Source organism: Clupea harengus, chromosome 7 (assembly GCF_900700415.2).
Source record: "Clupea harengus chromosome 7, Ch_v2.0.2, whole genome shotgun sequence".
NCBI classification, from domain to species: domain Eukaryota; kingdom Metazoa; phylum Chordata; class Actinopteri; order Clupeiformes; family Clupeidae; genus Clupea; species Clupea harengus.
This window is the reverse complement of record NC_045158.1, coordinates 13332069-13349869: the sequence shown is the minus strand read 5'-3', so window position 1 is coordinate 13349869 and position 17801 is coordinate 13332069. Positions and strand designations below refer to the sequence as shown.

The window sequence follows — 17801 nt, the reverse complement described above, 5'->3', positions numbered from 1 at the left end:
AGTGTATTCTGCTCTTTCCTGTCCCCCATTTCCCCTTCTCTTTCTATCCTCTTCGTGGCCCAGCCTCAAACAGATGGGCCCTCTCTTTTGGATGGGGGTTTTCAAGGTTTCTTCCTGTTACATCTTTCCTCGCACTTGACCCAGTGTGTTAGCTCTTGGGGGTTTAGGCCTTGGGTCCTGTACTTTGATACAAAGTTCATTGTTAGTGGCGCTATATAAATACATTTATGTAAAAAGTGAATGAAATGAAAAGTGAATGAAATATCACTACAAAAGCAAAAACACTTCATACCAAATTGAATGATATCCAGGGTCATATTTACATTTCCTTTGTCAACTCAACCAGCACAGAGAATCCTTAGTGAAGGAAAGTAGAGAGTATGTGAGGGTGACCCTTGTTTCCTGTCAGTGTGAGCTCCACACGGCCTCCAAGCAGCCTGGACACACTGCGGAGGTCATCTAGGGCCACTCAAGGTTAATTATGTGTGGCTAAGCCCCAGAGAGACTGATGGCTCTTCATAGGGAGCAATTTCCTGTGAAACAGGCTCAAGGTTCTTCTCAGAGATCCTGATGGCTGCTTTCCTGTCCGTTTAAGACAGTGCTATTTCAGCAGATGTAGCATGTAATTATCAGCTGTAGTGGCTGCACTATTTCCAGATTGTGTGTAGGAGTGTCTGTATTGCATTTCAGCATTTAGTGCCAGAAACCTGTCTATGCTATCGTTTACATGAGATCACTTGAGTGCTAGTCTGACATTCTTGCTAAGTAACGTGTCATCTCTTTGATAATGATACACTGGTAGCAATGGCTGGAGTAGAAGTATTATTAGTAATAGAGCAGCTGAATGTGGTTTGTGGTAGCCAAGCTCTGTTTGCCTGGCACTGTAGGCAGGGGCCATTCTGTACAGCTAACGGCAGTCGTTTGTCAGTCAGTGCACTCCAGCTGCGTCGCACACAGTGCGCCAGTAATCCAAATCGATAGGCAAGCGTTTATCTGGTGACACATCTCGCATCCACTCCCCCTGTTCGATGTTCCCTCAGCAGATCTGTCGCGGCTCTCTGTCGCTCCCAAAGCCGGAAACCTCTCCCCCTCCTGCTCTTCACTCGAGACGAGTACTTGATACCTGCCAGCCTCAGTGTGACAGCTCTGCCTCCTCTGCCTGTGAGTCACTTGCTCACTCAGCACTGGTGTGGGAGGGGGAGAGTTAAAGGCCATCACTCGGGAGTCAGGCTTCCTTAACCTCGGACATCATGACAAGTTGATATCTCTTCACAGCAGTTTACAAGCCTTATATAGGCTATTGTTGGACTGTGTGACTTACGGTTAAAGCTTCAGGGAATATGCAAATGCAGGGATAAGTGCGAACAAAAAACTGCCTGTATTTTCAGAGGCACAGGGAAACTGTTTTTGGAGGTTTTGCTGCCTTCACATTCCCATAGCTCATGATCATTATTCATTAATTCAGCCAGAACCGTATCAGTATTTATCACCCACTTATTGTTACTTATTGTTAATTCAGGATCCCACGAGTGTATTTAGTGCAAATGATGGTCGGTGGCTCTCATGTGTTGACAGTAAGTGTCTCACACTGCCACTGAGTCAGTGCTGGTTCTTGGTACACACAACACAGGCGGTTGCCCGGGGACCAACGCCCTGAGTCTTAATGGATGAAAGCCTCATCTCTCATAATTCAGTTTTAGCAGGGGGGGCCGAACGGTATAATGTTTGCCGCTGGCACCGTGCCCGGCAGGGCCTTCACTCTTCACGGATTTTTGACAGTTTTATCCTTCATCCATTTATAGTGCCATTTGCACTTCATCTTTTGTAGAACTTGTTTATCCTTTCCTGTTTTAATTAGTTGGATAATCAGCTTTCCATGCTGGGAAAACGTGTGGGTGTGGAGGCAAGCTGATTTACTGCTATTCCCATGTTCATTCCTGTTTGTAATTGCCTCAGATAAGTAAGGCAGAGGTCATCCTGAGCCCATACTTCCAAAAAAAGAAAATTAAAAGGTGTGGACCATTTGTGAACCAGGCTTGCAGCTCTAACAGAATCTGTTCAGAATCTATTTCTGAGGATTCATCTGAATTAGGTAGCCAGACAGACAGGATCATTACGTTTATTGTTGGATCAATGTGGAACTTTTTTGGAGAACCTCAGGGAAGGTCTGTTAATAATCTCCTTTGACCTCTTAACAGATCTCAGGGATTAGCGTTCAGACAGGAAACTGTTATGGTGGGTAGGGTCTGTTTTATAACAACTGATCTCACTTTTCCCCTGTGCTACCAAAGTCATGATTATGTCACTGATTGGATAATTTGGCAAAAATGATCATAGCATTCTTTACTTTTTTATCTGTCATGCGTCTGAGAGATCAGACTTTAATCCAGAGTGTACTCAGAAATCCCTGGGACTTTTCCCTCCATGACAATCTCATGGATCTTTTTCAATGGATATCTTCTTTCATCCTTTTACCTTGAATGGTGGTTTCACACATTGTCGTGTGTGTGTGTGTGTGTGTGTGTGTGTGTGTGTGTGTGTGTGTGTGTGTGTGTGTGTGTGTGTGTGTGTGTGTGTGTGTGTGTGTGTGTGAGAGAGAGAGACAGTGAGTTAGATATTCATATAAAACCCACAGCAAGGTGTTGCCTGTAATGATGCACTCCCACTTCCCCTTCACAGAGCATGACCGTGCATCAGCGAATACAATGAGTTATTTCATGATCTCTATCAGTGCTGTTTGATTACACAGAAACCGTTGAAGTTGTGAGATGGAATTTGAACACCCCATGAGCGTCAGCACAGCTAGATATCTAAAAAAGACAATATTAATATAGTGAGCTCTCAAGCACATGTGGGTAGAGAGAAACATGGGAGGCAGTGATTCATCATCTCGGCTAGGACTAATGAATTCAGTGACGAACTGTCACACGTGTAGCCGCCGTCGCCTAAAATAATGTAATTGTGAAGAATTCCCCTCCATTCAGTACAACGGGGGGTTCAAGCCTTGTTAATGACGACGTAGAAACCACCGCCCCTTAAGCACGCTGTCATAGCTGCACCTGTTGTGGCCCGGAGAGGCCGGAGACTCCCTCCAGCTGTTCACGCTTCCCTGAGTGCACAATGGATCAGTGCGGTCGGCCGCCCGGGATCACTGAGGTGAATATGCAGGGTCCAAGTCACATTCCTGCATAACATTTACTCATTTTTGTTTTGTTGTGGAGAAGAAAAAAGAAAACAAGACGGGAGAAAAGGTGTGTAAAAATAACCCTGCGCAGCAGTGTACCCCTTTACTGGCCCCTTTACCAAGTCTTTTCACTTCTTCTGACGGATGTTTTATTCACGAGAACATGGGGGAAATTCATTGAATTTTTTAAAACGTGAAGATGGAAGGAAGACAACAACTGACTCCTGACCCTGGCCCCTCGAGCCCACCCAGCACTTTGTCTCCGGTGCTCCCGTCATGCAAACATACAGCCGCCAGTTCAGGATTCAGACTGGAGAGGCTGCAGGCATCTAGAGTCCTCCACTTACGGAGAGACCCGATGGAAAGGCTGTGACTGACTCAACAAGGATTCATATTAAGGGTGTCCAAGTCAAAAAAACGATGTTGACACACAGAATATCCACAGCGTTCGGTTCAGTAGTCACCTTGGCGTTGCCTAAAGGAGACCACTCAGTCTAAAGGCATTACTTTTTTTATGTTGTTGTTTTGTTTTTCACCCCCCTCCCTCCTCCCGTCTTTCCTCCTCATATATTTTTAGTGGTTAAGCCATCAGTCGCAGTCGAGTTCCTCCAGGTACTGACAGTTAAAAACAAATGGCAGTCAAGAGCGCCGGCGCATTCATCACACAACGATCCCTTCTGCCAGGCTGAACAACACTGTCAAGAGTGTCCCTGGCCGCTCTCCAGCAGAATGCAGCTCTCCACTCGCTCAGCTCTGCTTGCTCGTTTGAAGGCCAGAGTTTAGCAGCCTTGCACCAGCGTACCGTGACCACATTGACACAGTGGGCCGCAGTAGCACTCCCCGGTAGGCGGGCAGACACGCAGGCTGAGTAACTGTAACTGCTCTCTCTCTCTTTCTCTCTCTCTCCCTTGTTGAGAATGCTCATGGAAGAATAATCTCGAGTCACTAGTGCTGTCACACGTTTCATTCATTGTGTTTGCTGGTGAATATCCAGTGGGCCCCCCAACATACTGAGCAGAATAAAAAAAACAGTGCGATAGGTACGAGGGCTTTTGTCTATCTGCGGTGCTTAAGTCCTTCAAGTGGAAGGTTTTGGATGCATTTTGTGTTGCGTAATGCACAAAGGAATATTTCCTTGAGTGTGAAATTAGGCAAAGATGATGCGGAAGGGCAGCAGAGACATGGCGTGGGGTTTCATAACGGTTCGTGGGAAAGAGCTGTGGGGTGCTTCTAAATTTAGCACAGAGTGACACTTCAGTGTTTGTGGGTTATGCTTCATTCACCCTGAGTGTGTGTGTGTGTGTGTGTGTGTGTGTGTGTGTGTGTGTGTGTGTGTGTGTGTGTGTGTGTGTGTGTGTGTGTGGAAAGGAAGAGGGAGCAGGAGAAAATTGTGTTGTTAAAATATATGTACCCCTTGATGATGATGAGAATCTAGTCTGACTGTGCAGAGGGAGGCCTTGTCTCCAACTGTGAGCCTCCTGTGGAGAGGTAGATAGAGGAAGCTTTAACACACACACGTCTGCACACACACACACACACACACTCAGACACACACGCACACACACACACGGACAGAGAGAGACACACACCTTATTAAAACATTTTAGGAGCAGTTGGTCTCTCATATACACGTAACTGGAAACCAAGGTTGAATATTGGTAACCTTTGGAAGTTTTTGAAAACTACAAGCGTTTTACATCCCGACCATTATTTCAAGTGAAAAATATCCTCCCCCTGTGCTCTTCCCCACATGGTGCGTCCCTGTATGAAAACCGCATGTGTTATCCACCTCCAGTGTTTCAGACACAGCAGCTACCGTCATGAGCCATACCTCATCCTGGCCACCCATAACTGAGCATACACATAACTCTAATTATGCCCTTTCAGCCGCGTATGTGTCATCCGCCTCCTGGTTTTATCAAAGCACCATAGCAGAAGGGAATCGGGGAGAAGCCTTGGGCCTGCGACTTGCAGAATAACACAGCATTTCCCCCCCCCCCCCCCTCCCGCCCTCCACGGTTGGAGGAGGCCTGTCACGTATTCACTTAATGGGCAAGTGGAGTGATTGTGAGGGCTGTCTGCCAGGTCGTCTGTAAGGGGAGCTGGGGGGGAGAGAGAGGGGCCAAATCAAGGTCCTGCCCTGGGCACGGGCTGCCTCCCTCCTGGCTCTGGTGGCTGATGGGATTGTAATCCTTGGGTAATCTTCTCCTCATCTCCTTCGTTGTGACCCAAACAGATGTCTTTGCAGCCTCAAAAAAGGTGTCCTCTTTGGCCCGCAAGATGTCCTATTTAATTTAAGTGTGTGTGTGTGTGTGTGTGTGTTTGTCTTAAGAGGGGAAATATTAAATGTGTAGCGAAGCACAAATTTAGATTTTGTATCCACAAGATTTTAGTTTGTTATGCATTTACATTGTATTTACATTGATTCATTTAACAGATGCTTTAATCCAAAGGGATTTATCATACAGAACAGATATTTATTTTAATCAGCATATGTGCTGCCTGTGCATGTAATCCATGACCTTGGTGTTGTCCACACCTCACTATACCTATTGAGTGTCAGTGTCTGTGGGGCATGAACCAGCAACTGTCACGGCATGCAAACTTGCAGCCGTAATTAACCGTACGCCCTAGAACAGGGTAGATCAGATATGTGTTTGCGTTTATCTATTGCTGATTAACTACAACTCATGTTGATCCCTGAGGCTTGTTTAGATTTGAACTCAGCTGGTTTGGCGAAACTCAATTTCAGCTGGTCGTCTGTCCAGCATAGTGCAACAGGGATTCGTTTCTGAGGCTTTAGAAATGGAAAGTCCTGTTCTGTCTTCCCCTCGAGATAAGATGATGGAGAGAAATAGTGATAAACAGCATGTGTTTTGAGCTTTCAGTGGCCCGCTGTGCATAAAAGCCTTGTTAGTGTGTAAAAGCCCGGGCGAAGGTTTTTGCTGAACTCGGCACAGCGTTGAAATATGTTTTAAGTGCACGCGAGTGTCCTGCACTGAGAAGTGCTTTTAAAGGCAGTGAATTCAGACATGGAAGCTGTACATCAACATGTGTGTGTGTTCATCTGTGTGTATGTGTGTGTATGAATGTAGGACAACATTGTATTAGGATTACATAAGACTTGAGCAGCCCCAACACTGAGAATGGACGAGTTCTGGCAGCCCAGTCTGTTTGGACTAGAGGGATGGGGGCGTGAGGGGGGGGGGGGGAGGATAGAGGAGAGAGAGAGAGGGGGAGTCGAACAAGAGAAAGGGAGGGAGGGAGAGGGAGAGATGGGCAGACGGCAGACCATCGTCGCCAGTGACCGTCGAACATGAAGACGGCGCTGCGCCGAAAGTGGGCGCGTGCCGTGAGAGCGCTCAGGACTCTACGAAGCGATGTGAGTGCTATTTATAGACTCCCACCACCACCCTCACCTCCACCTCCACCCCTCCCCTCCTCCTCCTCCCCCAACACCACCACCCCCCCCTTTTCGACAAGGCTTCCCTAATCTGTTCCGCCACGGCACTTAATTAGATTGCAGGTCGTAGCAGTCGACACGGGAGCGACAGAGGGAGAGTGAGGGATAGAAGGCGAGTGATAGAGAGAGGGAGAGCGAGATGAATGCGGATGGAGAGAGGGAGCACAAGGGATGAGTGCCGACTGGCTCTCTTTGGGGGGCTGCTGCATGCGGCAGCGGCGGGCTCGGGCTCGGCGATGGAGGCGACGCAGGAGGAGAGGAGGCAGTGGAGGCGGCAGGACGCGCTTCGAGCTGACCGGCGAGACGGAGGAGCTGAGGAATGGCTTCCTCATCCTGTACTCACCCAGCCCAAACAGCTCCTGCTTGATGCGACTGGTGCGGAAAGAAAGAAAAAGAAAGAGAGAGAGAGAGAAAGAGGGGGGGGTCATTAACACTGTTCCTGAGGGGTTTGAGAATGAAAACCCTCTTCTTCTCATCCCCTCAATCCCTCCACAACGACAGGAGATAGGCTTGATCCCCTGTTGCTCTCTCACCCTCTCTTTCTCTAGCATTCTTGTGGGTGTTAGTTGTAGTTTAGTGCTAATTGTGTTCGTATTATATGTGTGTGTGTGTGTGTGTGTGTGAGAGAGAGAGAGAGAAAGAGAGAGAGAGAGAGAAAGAGATGTACTGTGTCGTTGAAAGTCAGTAGGAAGTGATTTGCATACCGAAGAAAAGTTGCTGTCCCTAGCTAGTCGCTCTCAGAGGGGGGTGTTTACGCCAAGCAGCTTAGGGCCGTGTCGCCTGTCAAGCCAAGGGATCAGCCAGCCCGGATATGTTGTGTTAAGACAGACTTGTTTCCCTTCATTGTCTCCTGACATGTATTTCGATCGAGCGATTGTTCCCCCAGCAGTTGATTTCAGAAATGTCCCTAGTCTCTTGTGTGGAACAAACACTTGGACAGCAAAGCTATTTCAGTGTTTAAGAGTTGTTGTTTTGTGTCAATATGACTATGACCATGGCAACGGCCCTCTTGTCACATTTCTAACATGACTGGACGGCCTCTGGAACTGAGAATGCTCCGTTTCCGTTTGTCCCAATGAAACACCCACGTGGGTTTCTTTTTTAAACTTTTATTTTGGGCGCAGGATGAGTCGGATGAGTTTCTGAGTGTGCACTCGGTGCGAGTGAGCAGGTGTGCTCTGCTTTGTCTGGCCCTCAGGTGTGCAGTGTGCTGAGGTATGAGCGTGCCTAAATGCGCAGTGCCGTCACCCCGATTTTAGGAAGCTTTCAGTGTGTGTGTGTGTGTGTGTGTGTGTGTGTGTGTGTGTGTGTGTGTGTGTGTGTCACACAGTCAGTTACGTAAGGTCCGGTGGCTAGCCTCTTCCACACGCTACATGACTCTCTGCACATATGTGTATATGTTCAGCCTATACATTCTCTGTCTGGGACTTGCTTGGACTACCTCTGGGCTTGAGTGGTACTTTTCCATTCCATCATACCTTCCTGACATTTCGCCGGGGCATGTGGTATATGACGGTATTTGTGTAAATGAAAAACTCCAAAAAACGTAAAAGCTGAGCTGCTGATGCTGGAAGTCATTGTAGCATGTATGACATTGTGTAGCCTACAAAGCTGTGTGTCAAATATGCAGTTAGCCTATTTAGATACGTCTTGCTGGGTTTAAATACTCATGGACCATATAATAATGCATAGATAAGAAAGAAGCGCCCTTCTTCTATAGATTCAGTATACGTTGCTGGAGGACCCAATGACTGCCACCGCAGAAACAGACACATCAGTGGGCTGAACTGAGATGATGTGTGGGTGGTGGTGGCACACTGGCAGTTGAACATCTCAAGATACAGTTAGTTATATGTGGCAGTATTTCCATGATTTTTATATCTAGTCATATTGATTAGCTTGGAGACCTATAGAGCAGAAATGAGCTAATTTGAGCAAAACTGCGTTGGCCATCATGTGCTGTAAACTCGTCCGAGGGTAAACGGGGTCACCAATGTGGAAGTTGAGTGCTAGGGAAACGCACTCGCAAACAACTGTCTTTGATGAAGAAGTTGAAAAGATTGCCCTTCATTTATTTCAGCCAACGCCACTTAACTTCCTCGTTGTTGCAGAGCACACAATGTAATCACTCTCTAGGGTGTATGTGAAACGTAGTTAACCAATCTACTAAGAGTAGTGTGAATGTAAACACATAAGAACATGGAGATTGCTGTTAATTATATTATAATTGTAAAATATGTATTTAATAATGTATTTTTGACGGTATTGAAAATCATACCTTCAGGATTTCTAAATCTGGTATACTGCAATACCTTGATACGGCCCAATGCTACTCTGCAGTAGTGTGGATGTAGGGTAGACTCTGACTGATGACGAGGCACATGTCAGGCATGCATTTGCTGTCTCTGTCTATGATTGCCCTCCATGTGTTTGTCTCTTGAGGCCTGTGTGTGTGTGTGTGTGTGTGTGTGTGTGTGTGTGTGTGTGTGTGTGTGTGTGCGTGCGTGCGTGCGTGCGTGCGTGCGTGCGTGCGTGCGTGCGTGCGTGCGTGCGCGCGCGCGCGTGTGTGTGTGGACAGGCACATGTTGGCACATGTGCACGTGCATGTGGCATCAGGGGCAGTGGGCACATGGGTCACCCTGTCATGTGGTTCATGCCTGTCAGCACTGACCTCTTCGGTCTCTCTCTCTCTCTCTCTCTCTCTATCTCTCTCATTCTATCTCCCTCTATCCTGCACTACCACTCTCTTTCTCTCTGTGAAGAGGCCCTCTTCATGCTCTCTTTTACCACCTCTCTTCCTTCATGTCTCTTTCTCTCTCTCTCTCTCATTCTCCCTCAAGCACTCATCCAGCCTCTGGAAAATGGTATGCTCAACAGAGCTGTTAATCCGTTGGTATGAGGCTACAGCGTCGGGCTCAATTGAGCTGTGGGGACACTGACGGGTTCTGTGCGCCCAGTCAGGAGGGAAGTGGTGTTTGGAGTAGAGGCTGTGTTCTGGGGGGAAGGTGGTTGGTAGCGTGTGGGACTTTGTGACAGCCTGTCAGAGGCTACACCTTTGAGCTGAGTGCAGACAGCCTCCACTCTTAACTCTGTAGGTAGGAGAGAGACGAGAATGAGAGAAGAAAAGAAGGAGAGAGTGGTGGGAGGGGTCCCTTCGCAAGTAGCAGGAAGAGAGGAAACGTGATAGGTAGAGCAAGGGATGATGGCTACAGAAAGTAAGTGTGAGGCAGGGGAGGGGGGGCGAGAGAGAGAGAGAGAGAGAGCAAGAGAAGAGAAGAGAAAGATCGAAGTTGGTTTGCTGAGTCGCTGACCTTGTTCCGCAGTGCTGCGAAGTAAGCAAGGCCGGCTGGAGTTGGAGTTGGAGGAGCATAGCGGAGAGGAGAGCGGTCGGTAGAGTACTCTGGTTTTTTGGGTTAGTCCTCGCGGGACGGCTGAGATGTCAGCTGAGAAGTACAGCAACGCAAGGAGGCAGCGCTTAGTGCTAATGGAGGTGCTCCTATCTCCGCTGTCACTTTCCACTTCTCTGCTGGAGAATCATCCATTTTTCAGTATGCCATTGTTTTGAAGCCTGTGTGCAGGTGAGTATGGAGCTGTATATGCATGTATATATGTATGGGTGAGTGAGTGGGTGTATGTAGGTGTGTGTGTGTTTGTGTATGTGTGAGGGGAAGTGATTGTGAGTGTGTGCTTGAGAGGGCAATCTGTAAAATGAGATGAGCAGCATTCAAGTGGAAAAATCACTTGATTGCGCACAGAAACAGCTAATGTGGCTAATAGCTAGGATATTAAGCGCTAGCATGCCTCAGGGAAGGGGAGAAGAGTCTGTGACATGCTCCGCTCCGCTGTGGGAAATCCAAGCTGTGGGGCTCACCACACTTTCCATTCCCTTGCACGTTTCCATGCCGTGTGGAGGACAGAACTTCTGGTGACTCCTTGCCTGCCTGCGAGCTGTGGCTTTTTCTTTGGTGTGTTTTTAAAAATGTGTCGGAAATCCAAGTTCTCCCTGCTGATTGACGTCATCCCTCTCGGCCCCTCCATTCCTCTCGTTTCTGTCTCTCCATTCTGATTTATTTTACTAGGCATGTCCTTATTCTTAGGAGTAGGGCTACCCTGCCTGAAGGGAGATATGAGAATAAAGACCCTCTCACCCACAGGAGAAAAAAACCCAACACAAGACTAATCCTCAGATCAACTTTGGCTGTCTGTGTCTATCAGTATCAGTGGTGTTAGAGGGGCTGCCTGTGCTGGAGCTCAGTCAGTTCTGTGTGCAGCTCACTGTTACTGCTACTACTGCACTGGGTTGGGAGACACAACAAGCGCACACGTCTCCCCTAATTGTGTGTGCTCTTGTCGAAGACACGGGCAAATATCTGCAGGCAGGATCGCCCAATTAAATTTGCACACCAGCGTGGGAGTGTGTTCCTGTGTGTGTGTGTGTGTGTGTTAGTGTGTGTGTGTGTGCGTGTGTGTGAGCGAATAAGAGGAAAAGGACACACAGGAGAGAGGGGATAGGAATACAGACGAGAGCTGCACTTGAAACAAAGAGCAGAGGGGAAATGAATCGGGATCATTTGAGGCAGTGCTGGAGTGCTATATTGTCAAGTGTCAACCTGCTTCCAGGCGACAGCAGAAGAGCTGATTGATATTCTGTCAACCCATGATCCTCCTCCATTATCTGTTAGCTGTATCCAGTCCCTCTGTGCAGTGCTGCAGTTGTAACAAATTATTCAGGCAGCTGACACAGACTGGGGTGTTAGAGTTGAACGTTCATACGAGAAGATATCTTGTTCCAATTTCAAAGCATTGAGCATTGTCTCCTTGAGGTCCTGTTGTACCACAAACATTGTTTTATGGTCGTTCGGGTGTCTTTTAGGGCATTCCAGAAAGTGATGATGTTTGTAGAACTACAAGGCTCTTGATAGTGGTGGTGCTGGTAGAGCATGCTGGTAGTTTTCCAGTCAGCCTTGGGTTAATTTAAAAGCTGTAGAGATCAGATGGACAGATAAGCACAGGACCTCTAATGGGGGGGGGGGCTGTGTCCTTCCCTAGGGACCCAGACTGATATAATCTCACTGCTCATATGGGGGGTGTTACACCCTTCATGGTTGCTATCTCAGTCCAGCAGCATTATGACTGAACCAAGGGTCAGCCACTAACTTGGATGCATAGACTCAGTTCCATTCCACCCCCCTATGCCATCCCATTCCGTCATGGAGTAACTCTCTGTGAAGTAACACTCGCGCCAGTGAAGGGTACTTTTTATCAAGGGGTTAGGTATAAATACACCAGCAAACTTTTGGAGGCTCTTAACTCTCTCTGACAGAAACATAAACTTGATGTCATCACGCTTTTCAAATGGTAATTTTACCCTAAAAAAACACCTGTTGCGTCGCCTGTGCATGACGGTCCCGGGAACCTCTTGATTTTTCATTTCAGCGCCCATGTCAACAGCTTAGAGCAGCCCTGCGTGAGACGTGTGCCTCAGGCGCAGCTCGAGCCTCGCTGCAGCGCCACATTATCTAGAGGGTTGGCACAGAGCCTATTTTTCACGTGTAAGGCACGCGGTTCTCTGCAAAAAATGGACAGTAAAATAGACAAATATAGACAGGCCGGCGGTAGCCGTGACACAACTGGCAGTGTGAATAAACACTTGCATGTGAGCCACAGCAGTTGAGCGACATAGCCGTCACGCACACGCGATGCAATTGGTGTGGAACGGCCATCAGGGTCAGGCTACAGCATGAACTATAGAGAAGTGTTGCACACCCTGAGAGTGTAGCCAGCACTGTTGCAGAAGCGCTGTTAGAGGGCTTCATAACGCACTCCCACTTCCCCCTGATTGGTCTCTTAATGTGATGGACTCTCCACATGAATGCTGGTTAGACTGGGGGAGGGATGTGGAACAGAATTGAGCTACAGGCTCTTATAGGGGGGGGTTTTCTATGCTTCAGCAGTGGGCGATAGTTGGCCAAACCACGCCAGAGAGAGCTCAAAGTCTCTTGGCTCCCACAACGTGCTTTTGTGGCTCATACCCTGTCCTACTCTTAATCTAAGCGGGTGCTTCGATATTGCCTCTTCAGTGGCACCCACCGGGCCCCAAACAGGACAAACCAGTCTGTAGATGGGGCCCAGGGGAGACGGCGTTCCCTCTCCCTCCACATCTCTGCAGCACTATTCCTATGCTGGACTGCGCTTATTTGCAAACTGTTCTTTAGTAGGGGTTCAAAAAAATGTTCAAATGCAAATATGTACTGAAACGTCAACAGTACAGTGTTTGCTTCACTTTCAGTCCAAGGCCATGTTTACAGGGATTTCCTTTTGTTCTGTTTTCTCTGTGAATGCCTGTTGTTCTCATCCTTTATTAAAAAGACAAACAGAATAAGGATGGCGTGCTCTCTCTCTGTGCCGTAATGCACAAAGTAAACAGGGTCCCACCTCCCACTCTCTGTTTCTAGTGAAGGAGGAGTGCAGTCACATATGAGGGTCCTCCTTTTCTGCTCCTCCACTCACATGTGCTGTCTCTCCTCCTCTTCTCTCCTCACAGACCTCAGGAATGGAGGAGACCGTTTGGGAGCAGTACACTGTGACACTACAGAGGGTAAGTGCCATGAGCTTCTTTTTTCTGTATCACTGCATCTCTCTTTTTACCTTTTACCTCTCTCTTTCCTTCCATCTCTCTGCCTCACTCTTCTCTTTCCACCTCTCCCCACTACTTCCCTGTTCTCCTTTTTTCCTTTTTCCCCCTTTATCCCTTTGTTGCTGTAACTCTCTCTTTGTAGTTCATGCCTCAACACCTGACAGAAAAGCCCTGACTGGAAACTTCACCTCTCTCACCTTCCTTCTTCAGTAGATGAGAGTTGATATTCAGGTGGCATGGAGCAGCCCCCCCCCCCCCTTCCCCCACCAACCAATGGTCTTTAGAGCATCCGCTTGGCTGTCTGTGTCCACGGCGCAGTCTGCCGTGTGGAGCAGGCCTGGAGCCTCTGTGAAATATCATTGTTTTAACAGTGGCCAGAGTTGGGCACTGTTTATGGGGCCGCCGTCGCTGGTTGCCAGGGCTGCGCTCACTGTAAAGGTTGCCTGAATAACAGACGCCCTGGTGCAGATTGATGGCCTGGATGCCAGGGCGGGATGTACCGGGCCTCCCGTTCTGCTCGTCAGCGTTGCCCAATGCCCCACCACATTCCCTGCCTTTTTGCCCTTTCTTACCCTGTTTATCTATCTATCTGTGCCGTGCTAAAACTCCAAACACCCTTGTTGGCCCAACTATACAGACTTCATTGCTGCCAAAGCAGCGGAGTTTACAATATTCCTGTTAGGCAAATAAGTGGAGAAATGTAACATCTTCCAAAGGAATGGACGAGAGGAAAATGAAAAGCAAGGCCAGTAAGGATACAGCGGAGGCCAAGGAGGATCAGTGAGGCTTTGGCAGGAGGCTGTGTATTATGTTGCCAGGAACAGCCACTCCTCCAGCTCTCCCCAGAGGTATGATAGCCTCACAGTTCTGTTAGTTTACAGAAATTCTTGGAGGATCCCTCCCCTTTTCACAGGACATATTTCTCTGTAATCAGATTTTTTTTATTTATTATTTTCTTTTGCCGTGTTTCGCGGCATCTGCCCCGTTGCTCCTTAGTGTGGGAGCGCAGCCAATCCTCCACGGGTTGTCAAACCTGTGAGTTAGTGATGAACTCCAGAGATCGAGCTGTTCCTGTGAAATCTGTGCTTCTTCAAGGTGGTTCTCGTTTTTTGGTTGTTTTTGATCTGTCTGCCGTCCTTAGATCGCTCGGGACAGACACGTCCATCCCTTTCATCACCGCGCTGATCTGGACTTCTAAGCTTCTTATTGTTTAAAGCCTTTCAGAAGACCACAGGGCCAACCTCAGCCGCCGTTCCCTTCTACGCTGCATTTAACTCCACTGTGTTACACCGCGCTGTGCTGTGCTACGCATCCCAATCTGGCAGTCCTTGTAAGATTAGCTCTCCAGAGCCACTCGCTGCTGCAGTAGCAGCAGCAGCAGTGATGAAAGTAAGCCTGTCCCATTTGTCTTCCTCTCACAACCCCCTGGCTTCCTCAAGCAGAAACGATAAGCATCTGATTGAACATGAAGGCGGCACGCTGCGCTGGTCGGCAGGAATCTTTGGTTAGCGTCTTCCGGACATAACAGGAAGGCCGCGGTTTACACAGATGACTCCTGTGATCTTCCTTTTTAATTTGGCGCTTATCAGATGGATCTCCAAACAGCTAGCCCTGACCCGACCGCCCAGATGGTGGAGCAAGATAAAGTGGGAGTGGTGCAGCACGGGGAGTCACGCTCCGATTGGGTTGGTGGCGGTGGTAGAGGGTGATGGTGTAGGCCTTGCGTTCATCTCCTCTCTCAGCTGCCATTTATGTAGTCCTCGCGCGCCGTGTCATTTCTCTGTGTCAATAATGAGCCGCTGCAACCTTGGGAGACGGCGGCTGTAGCAGCCCAGCACCCATGTGTGTGTGTGTGTGTGTGTGTTCCCGCCTGCCTGCGGTGGACTCCGTCTTGTCAAGTGTTTATTTATGATTTTAGAAAAAGGATGTCTCAGTCTAGCCACTGGTGAAACATCATGTGTCTTCATCTGCATGGAGGTCCCCCACGCTCCCTCTGATGGCGACCGCTTGTTTAGTCAGTGCACCCCAAGGGGGACCTATACACACACACACCTCTCTTCCTCCATCTCTCTCTTTTTCCATCTCTCTCTTTTTCCTTCTCTCTCTTTTTCCTTCTCTCTCTCTCCTTTTCTCTATTAAGAAATGAGTCACGTCCAGCTGCGAGGTGTTTGGCGGTGGGTGTAATCTGGTAGAGAGGAGGGGAGAGGAAGGGAGGCGCGAGTCTCTGAGGTGTTCTGAAGGCCTCTGCTCTTTACCGGCTCCTTGTGATGTATGAGTCTATCATGAGAAAACACATTAGTAGACCTCTGGCAAAGAGAGCAATTTCTTTCTCTCTCTTTCTCTCCGTTTTTTCCTCTCTATCCCTCCCCTCTCAGTCTCTCCCTGTCTATACACTTTTCTCTTCCTTCCCTCCATCCCTCTTCTCTCATCTCTTTCACTCTCCCATGTTTCAATGAAATCACTTTATTCTTCTTTCCTCACTCTGTCTTTCTTTATCAATTCATTATCACACTTTCAGTGAATCACTCTATTCCCCTCTCATCATGCACTCCCCCCCCCCCTCCATTCTCATTATCTCTCTTTGTCTTTCATTTTTCTCTCCCTCTCTTTCTCCCACTCTCTCTCACTATCATGTTACTTGTTTGTCATTCAGGACTCCAAGATGGGCTTCGGGATTGCGGTGTCTGGGGGCCGTGACAACCCAAACGCAGAGAGCGGGGAGATGTCCATCATCGTGTCTGATGTGTTGCAGGGGGGCCCAGCCGATGGCCTACTCTGGTACGTAACGGCCTTGTCTGTCTCCTTCATTTGGACTTGCTGGAGAACCAGAGCTAATTGGTGGTCAGAGACTCCTAGTTTATGTTTGCCTGTTGCCACATTCTAAATGCTAAGAGTTAAATGCTAGTATTTGCTCAATGCTACTAATAGATATTGTTATTGTTTATAGCTCTTTTGTTTGTTGCATTGGGTTAAACGTCTGTTTAAAAGTAAGTGTTATTGTAAAAGTATTAAATATGTTGTTTTGCTCTCTTTCTGTCTTTGCTCTTTTGTTGTTGACAGCGAGAACGACCGGGTTGTTCAGGTCAATGCCATCCCCATGGATAACGTGCCTCATTCCTTTGCTGTGCAGCAACTCAGAAAATGTGGGAAAGTGGCCAAGATTGTGAGTATTGTTCTTGTTTGGCCAGAAGGGAGGGAGACTCTTGTGCTGTTTTGACAGTCTGTCTCAAACATGTTGTTATAATTAATGCAGAAGAATGTGTTTAGGCCATTTAAAAAAGATAATGGTTAATTAAATGTATACACATGATTACATTATTTTGGGTTGTAGTGGTTTATACCTTCTGTCGACATTGAGAATTCATGGAATCTTTTGTAATTGAAAACATTGCAGTGTTAAATGCCTACAATCTTTTAGGCAACTTCATAGTAATGGTATCATGCAAGCAAATCTTCCTTTTCAATGTTGTTCATCACATGGGGTCACATGGTATATCTTTGTTCATCTCAAAGGTAGTTTGCATAAGTGTTCATATTACCCCAGCTACTTCATGTTCAACAGTAATTACAATTGTCAGACGATATCCATTTGGTATAGGCTGTCTCCCCATATGCTGTAGAGATCAAGCATGCAGTCGTGCCTCCTGCTCCCGCCGCAGGTCAGGCCTGGAGAGATTAAAAGATGCCCCCGGGCTTTTAATCTGTGCACCGTGTAATGTTATGTGAAGGTTACCCCACTGAACCATGACAGCAGATCAGGGGCTAGCTTTAATCCACCTGTCTCTTTCTCCTCTCTATTTTTCTCCTCTCTCTCTCTCTCTTGCTCTTTCTTCCTCATCCTCAGACGGTGAAGAGACCCCGCAAAGTTGCTGTCCACGCCTTCAAGCGCCCCCCATCCCCCAGTCAGGACAGCCGCATCTACAACAGCTCTGGCTACTACGCTGACGACGGGCGGAGCATCCACAGCGCTGGTGACAATGACCCCGGCTGGCAGCAGCGGGGCAACAACAACAACGGTGGCCTGGGCTACACCCGCGAACGCGACCACAGCCCTGAGAAGGGCCGGGGTGGTGGTGGTGGCGGCGGCGGCGGCTATCTGGAGCCTGACTACGATCGCAGCTATCGGCGCGAGACCAGCCGGGGACGCAGCGCAGAAAGGTCGCCGAGCCCCATCGACCGGGGCAACCGGCGGGACGCCAGCCGAGGCCGGGCTCTGGAGAGAGGTAACAGCCCGGAGCCGCGCTACCAGCGGGAGCGCAGCCGGGGCCGGGGCAGCGGTAGCCCTGGGGGCGGCGGAGGAGGGCAGGGCTATGAGACCCGGCGGTCCGAGCCGCGGGAGGAGAAGATAACGCGCAGCCAAAGCAGGGACCGGCTGCAAGAGCACTCGCCCTCGCCCTCGCCCAGCCACCGGAACCACTTGGACCCTTTGGAGAAGCCCGTCAACGTGATGCTGGTCAAGAACCGGGCCGACGAAGGTGAGCACAGAACCACACTTTTAGAATAAAAGAAAAAGTGTA

At 48.5% G+C, this 17801-nt stretch overlaps 1 protein-coding gene across 12 annotated transcripts in view; it reads left to right on the top strand.

Moving 5' to 3' along the window:
- Positions 1-17801, top strand: part of LOC105901228 (tight junction protein ZO-2) — an 82547-nt gene that overhangs the window by 39747 nt on the left and 24999 nt on the right. For 9 of the 12 annotated variants that reach the window (XM_031570584.2, XM_031570579.2, XM_031570572.2 and 6 more), the window contains 4 exons: positions 13192-13245; positions 15938-16062; positions 16345-16447; positions 17129-17759. In XM_031570584.2, coding sequence (XP_031426444.1) covers positions 13201-13245; positions 15938-16062; positions 16345-16447; positions 17129-17759 — 904 coding nt within the window. In that variant the 5' untranslated portion in view covers positions 13192-13200. Of the gene's footprint in view, positions 1-6415; positions 6567-6656; positions 7023-10109; positions 10226-13191; positions 13246-15937; positions 16063-16344; positions 16448-17128; positions 17760-17801 lie in introns of those variants that run through there. The other 3 variants (XM_031570575.2, XM_031570573.2, XM_031570583.2) reach the window with 3 other exon arrangements.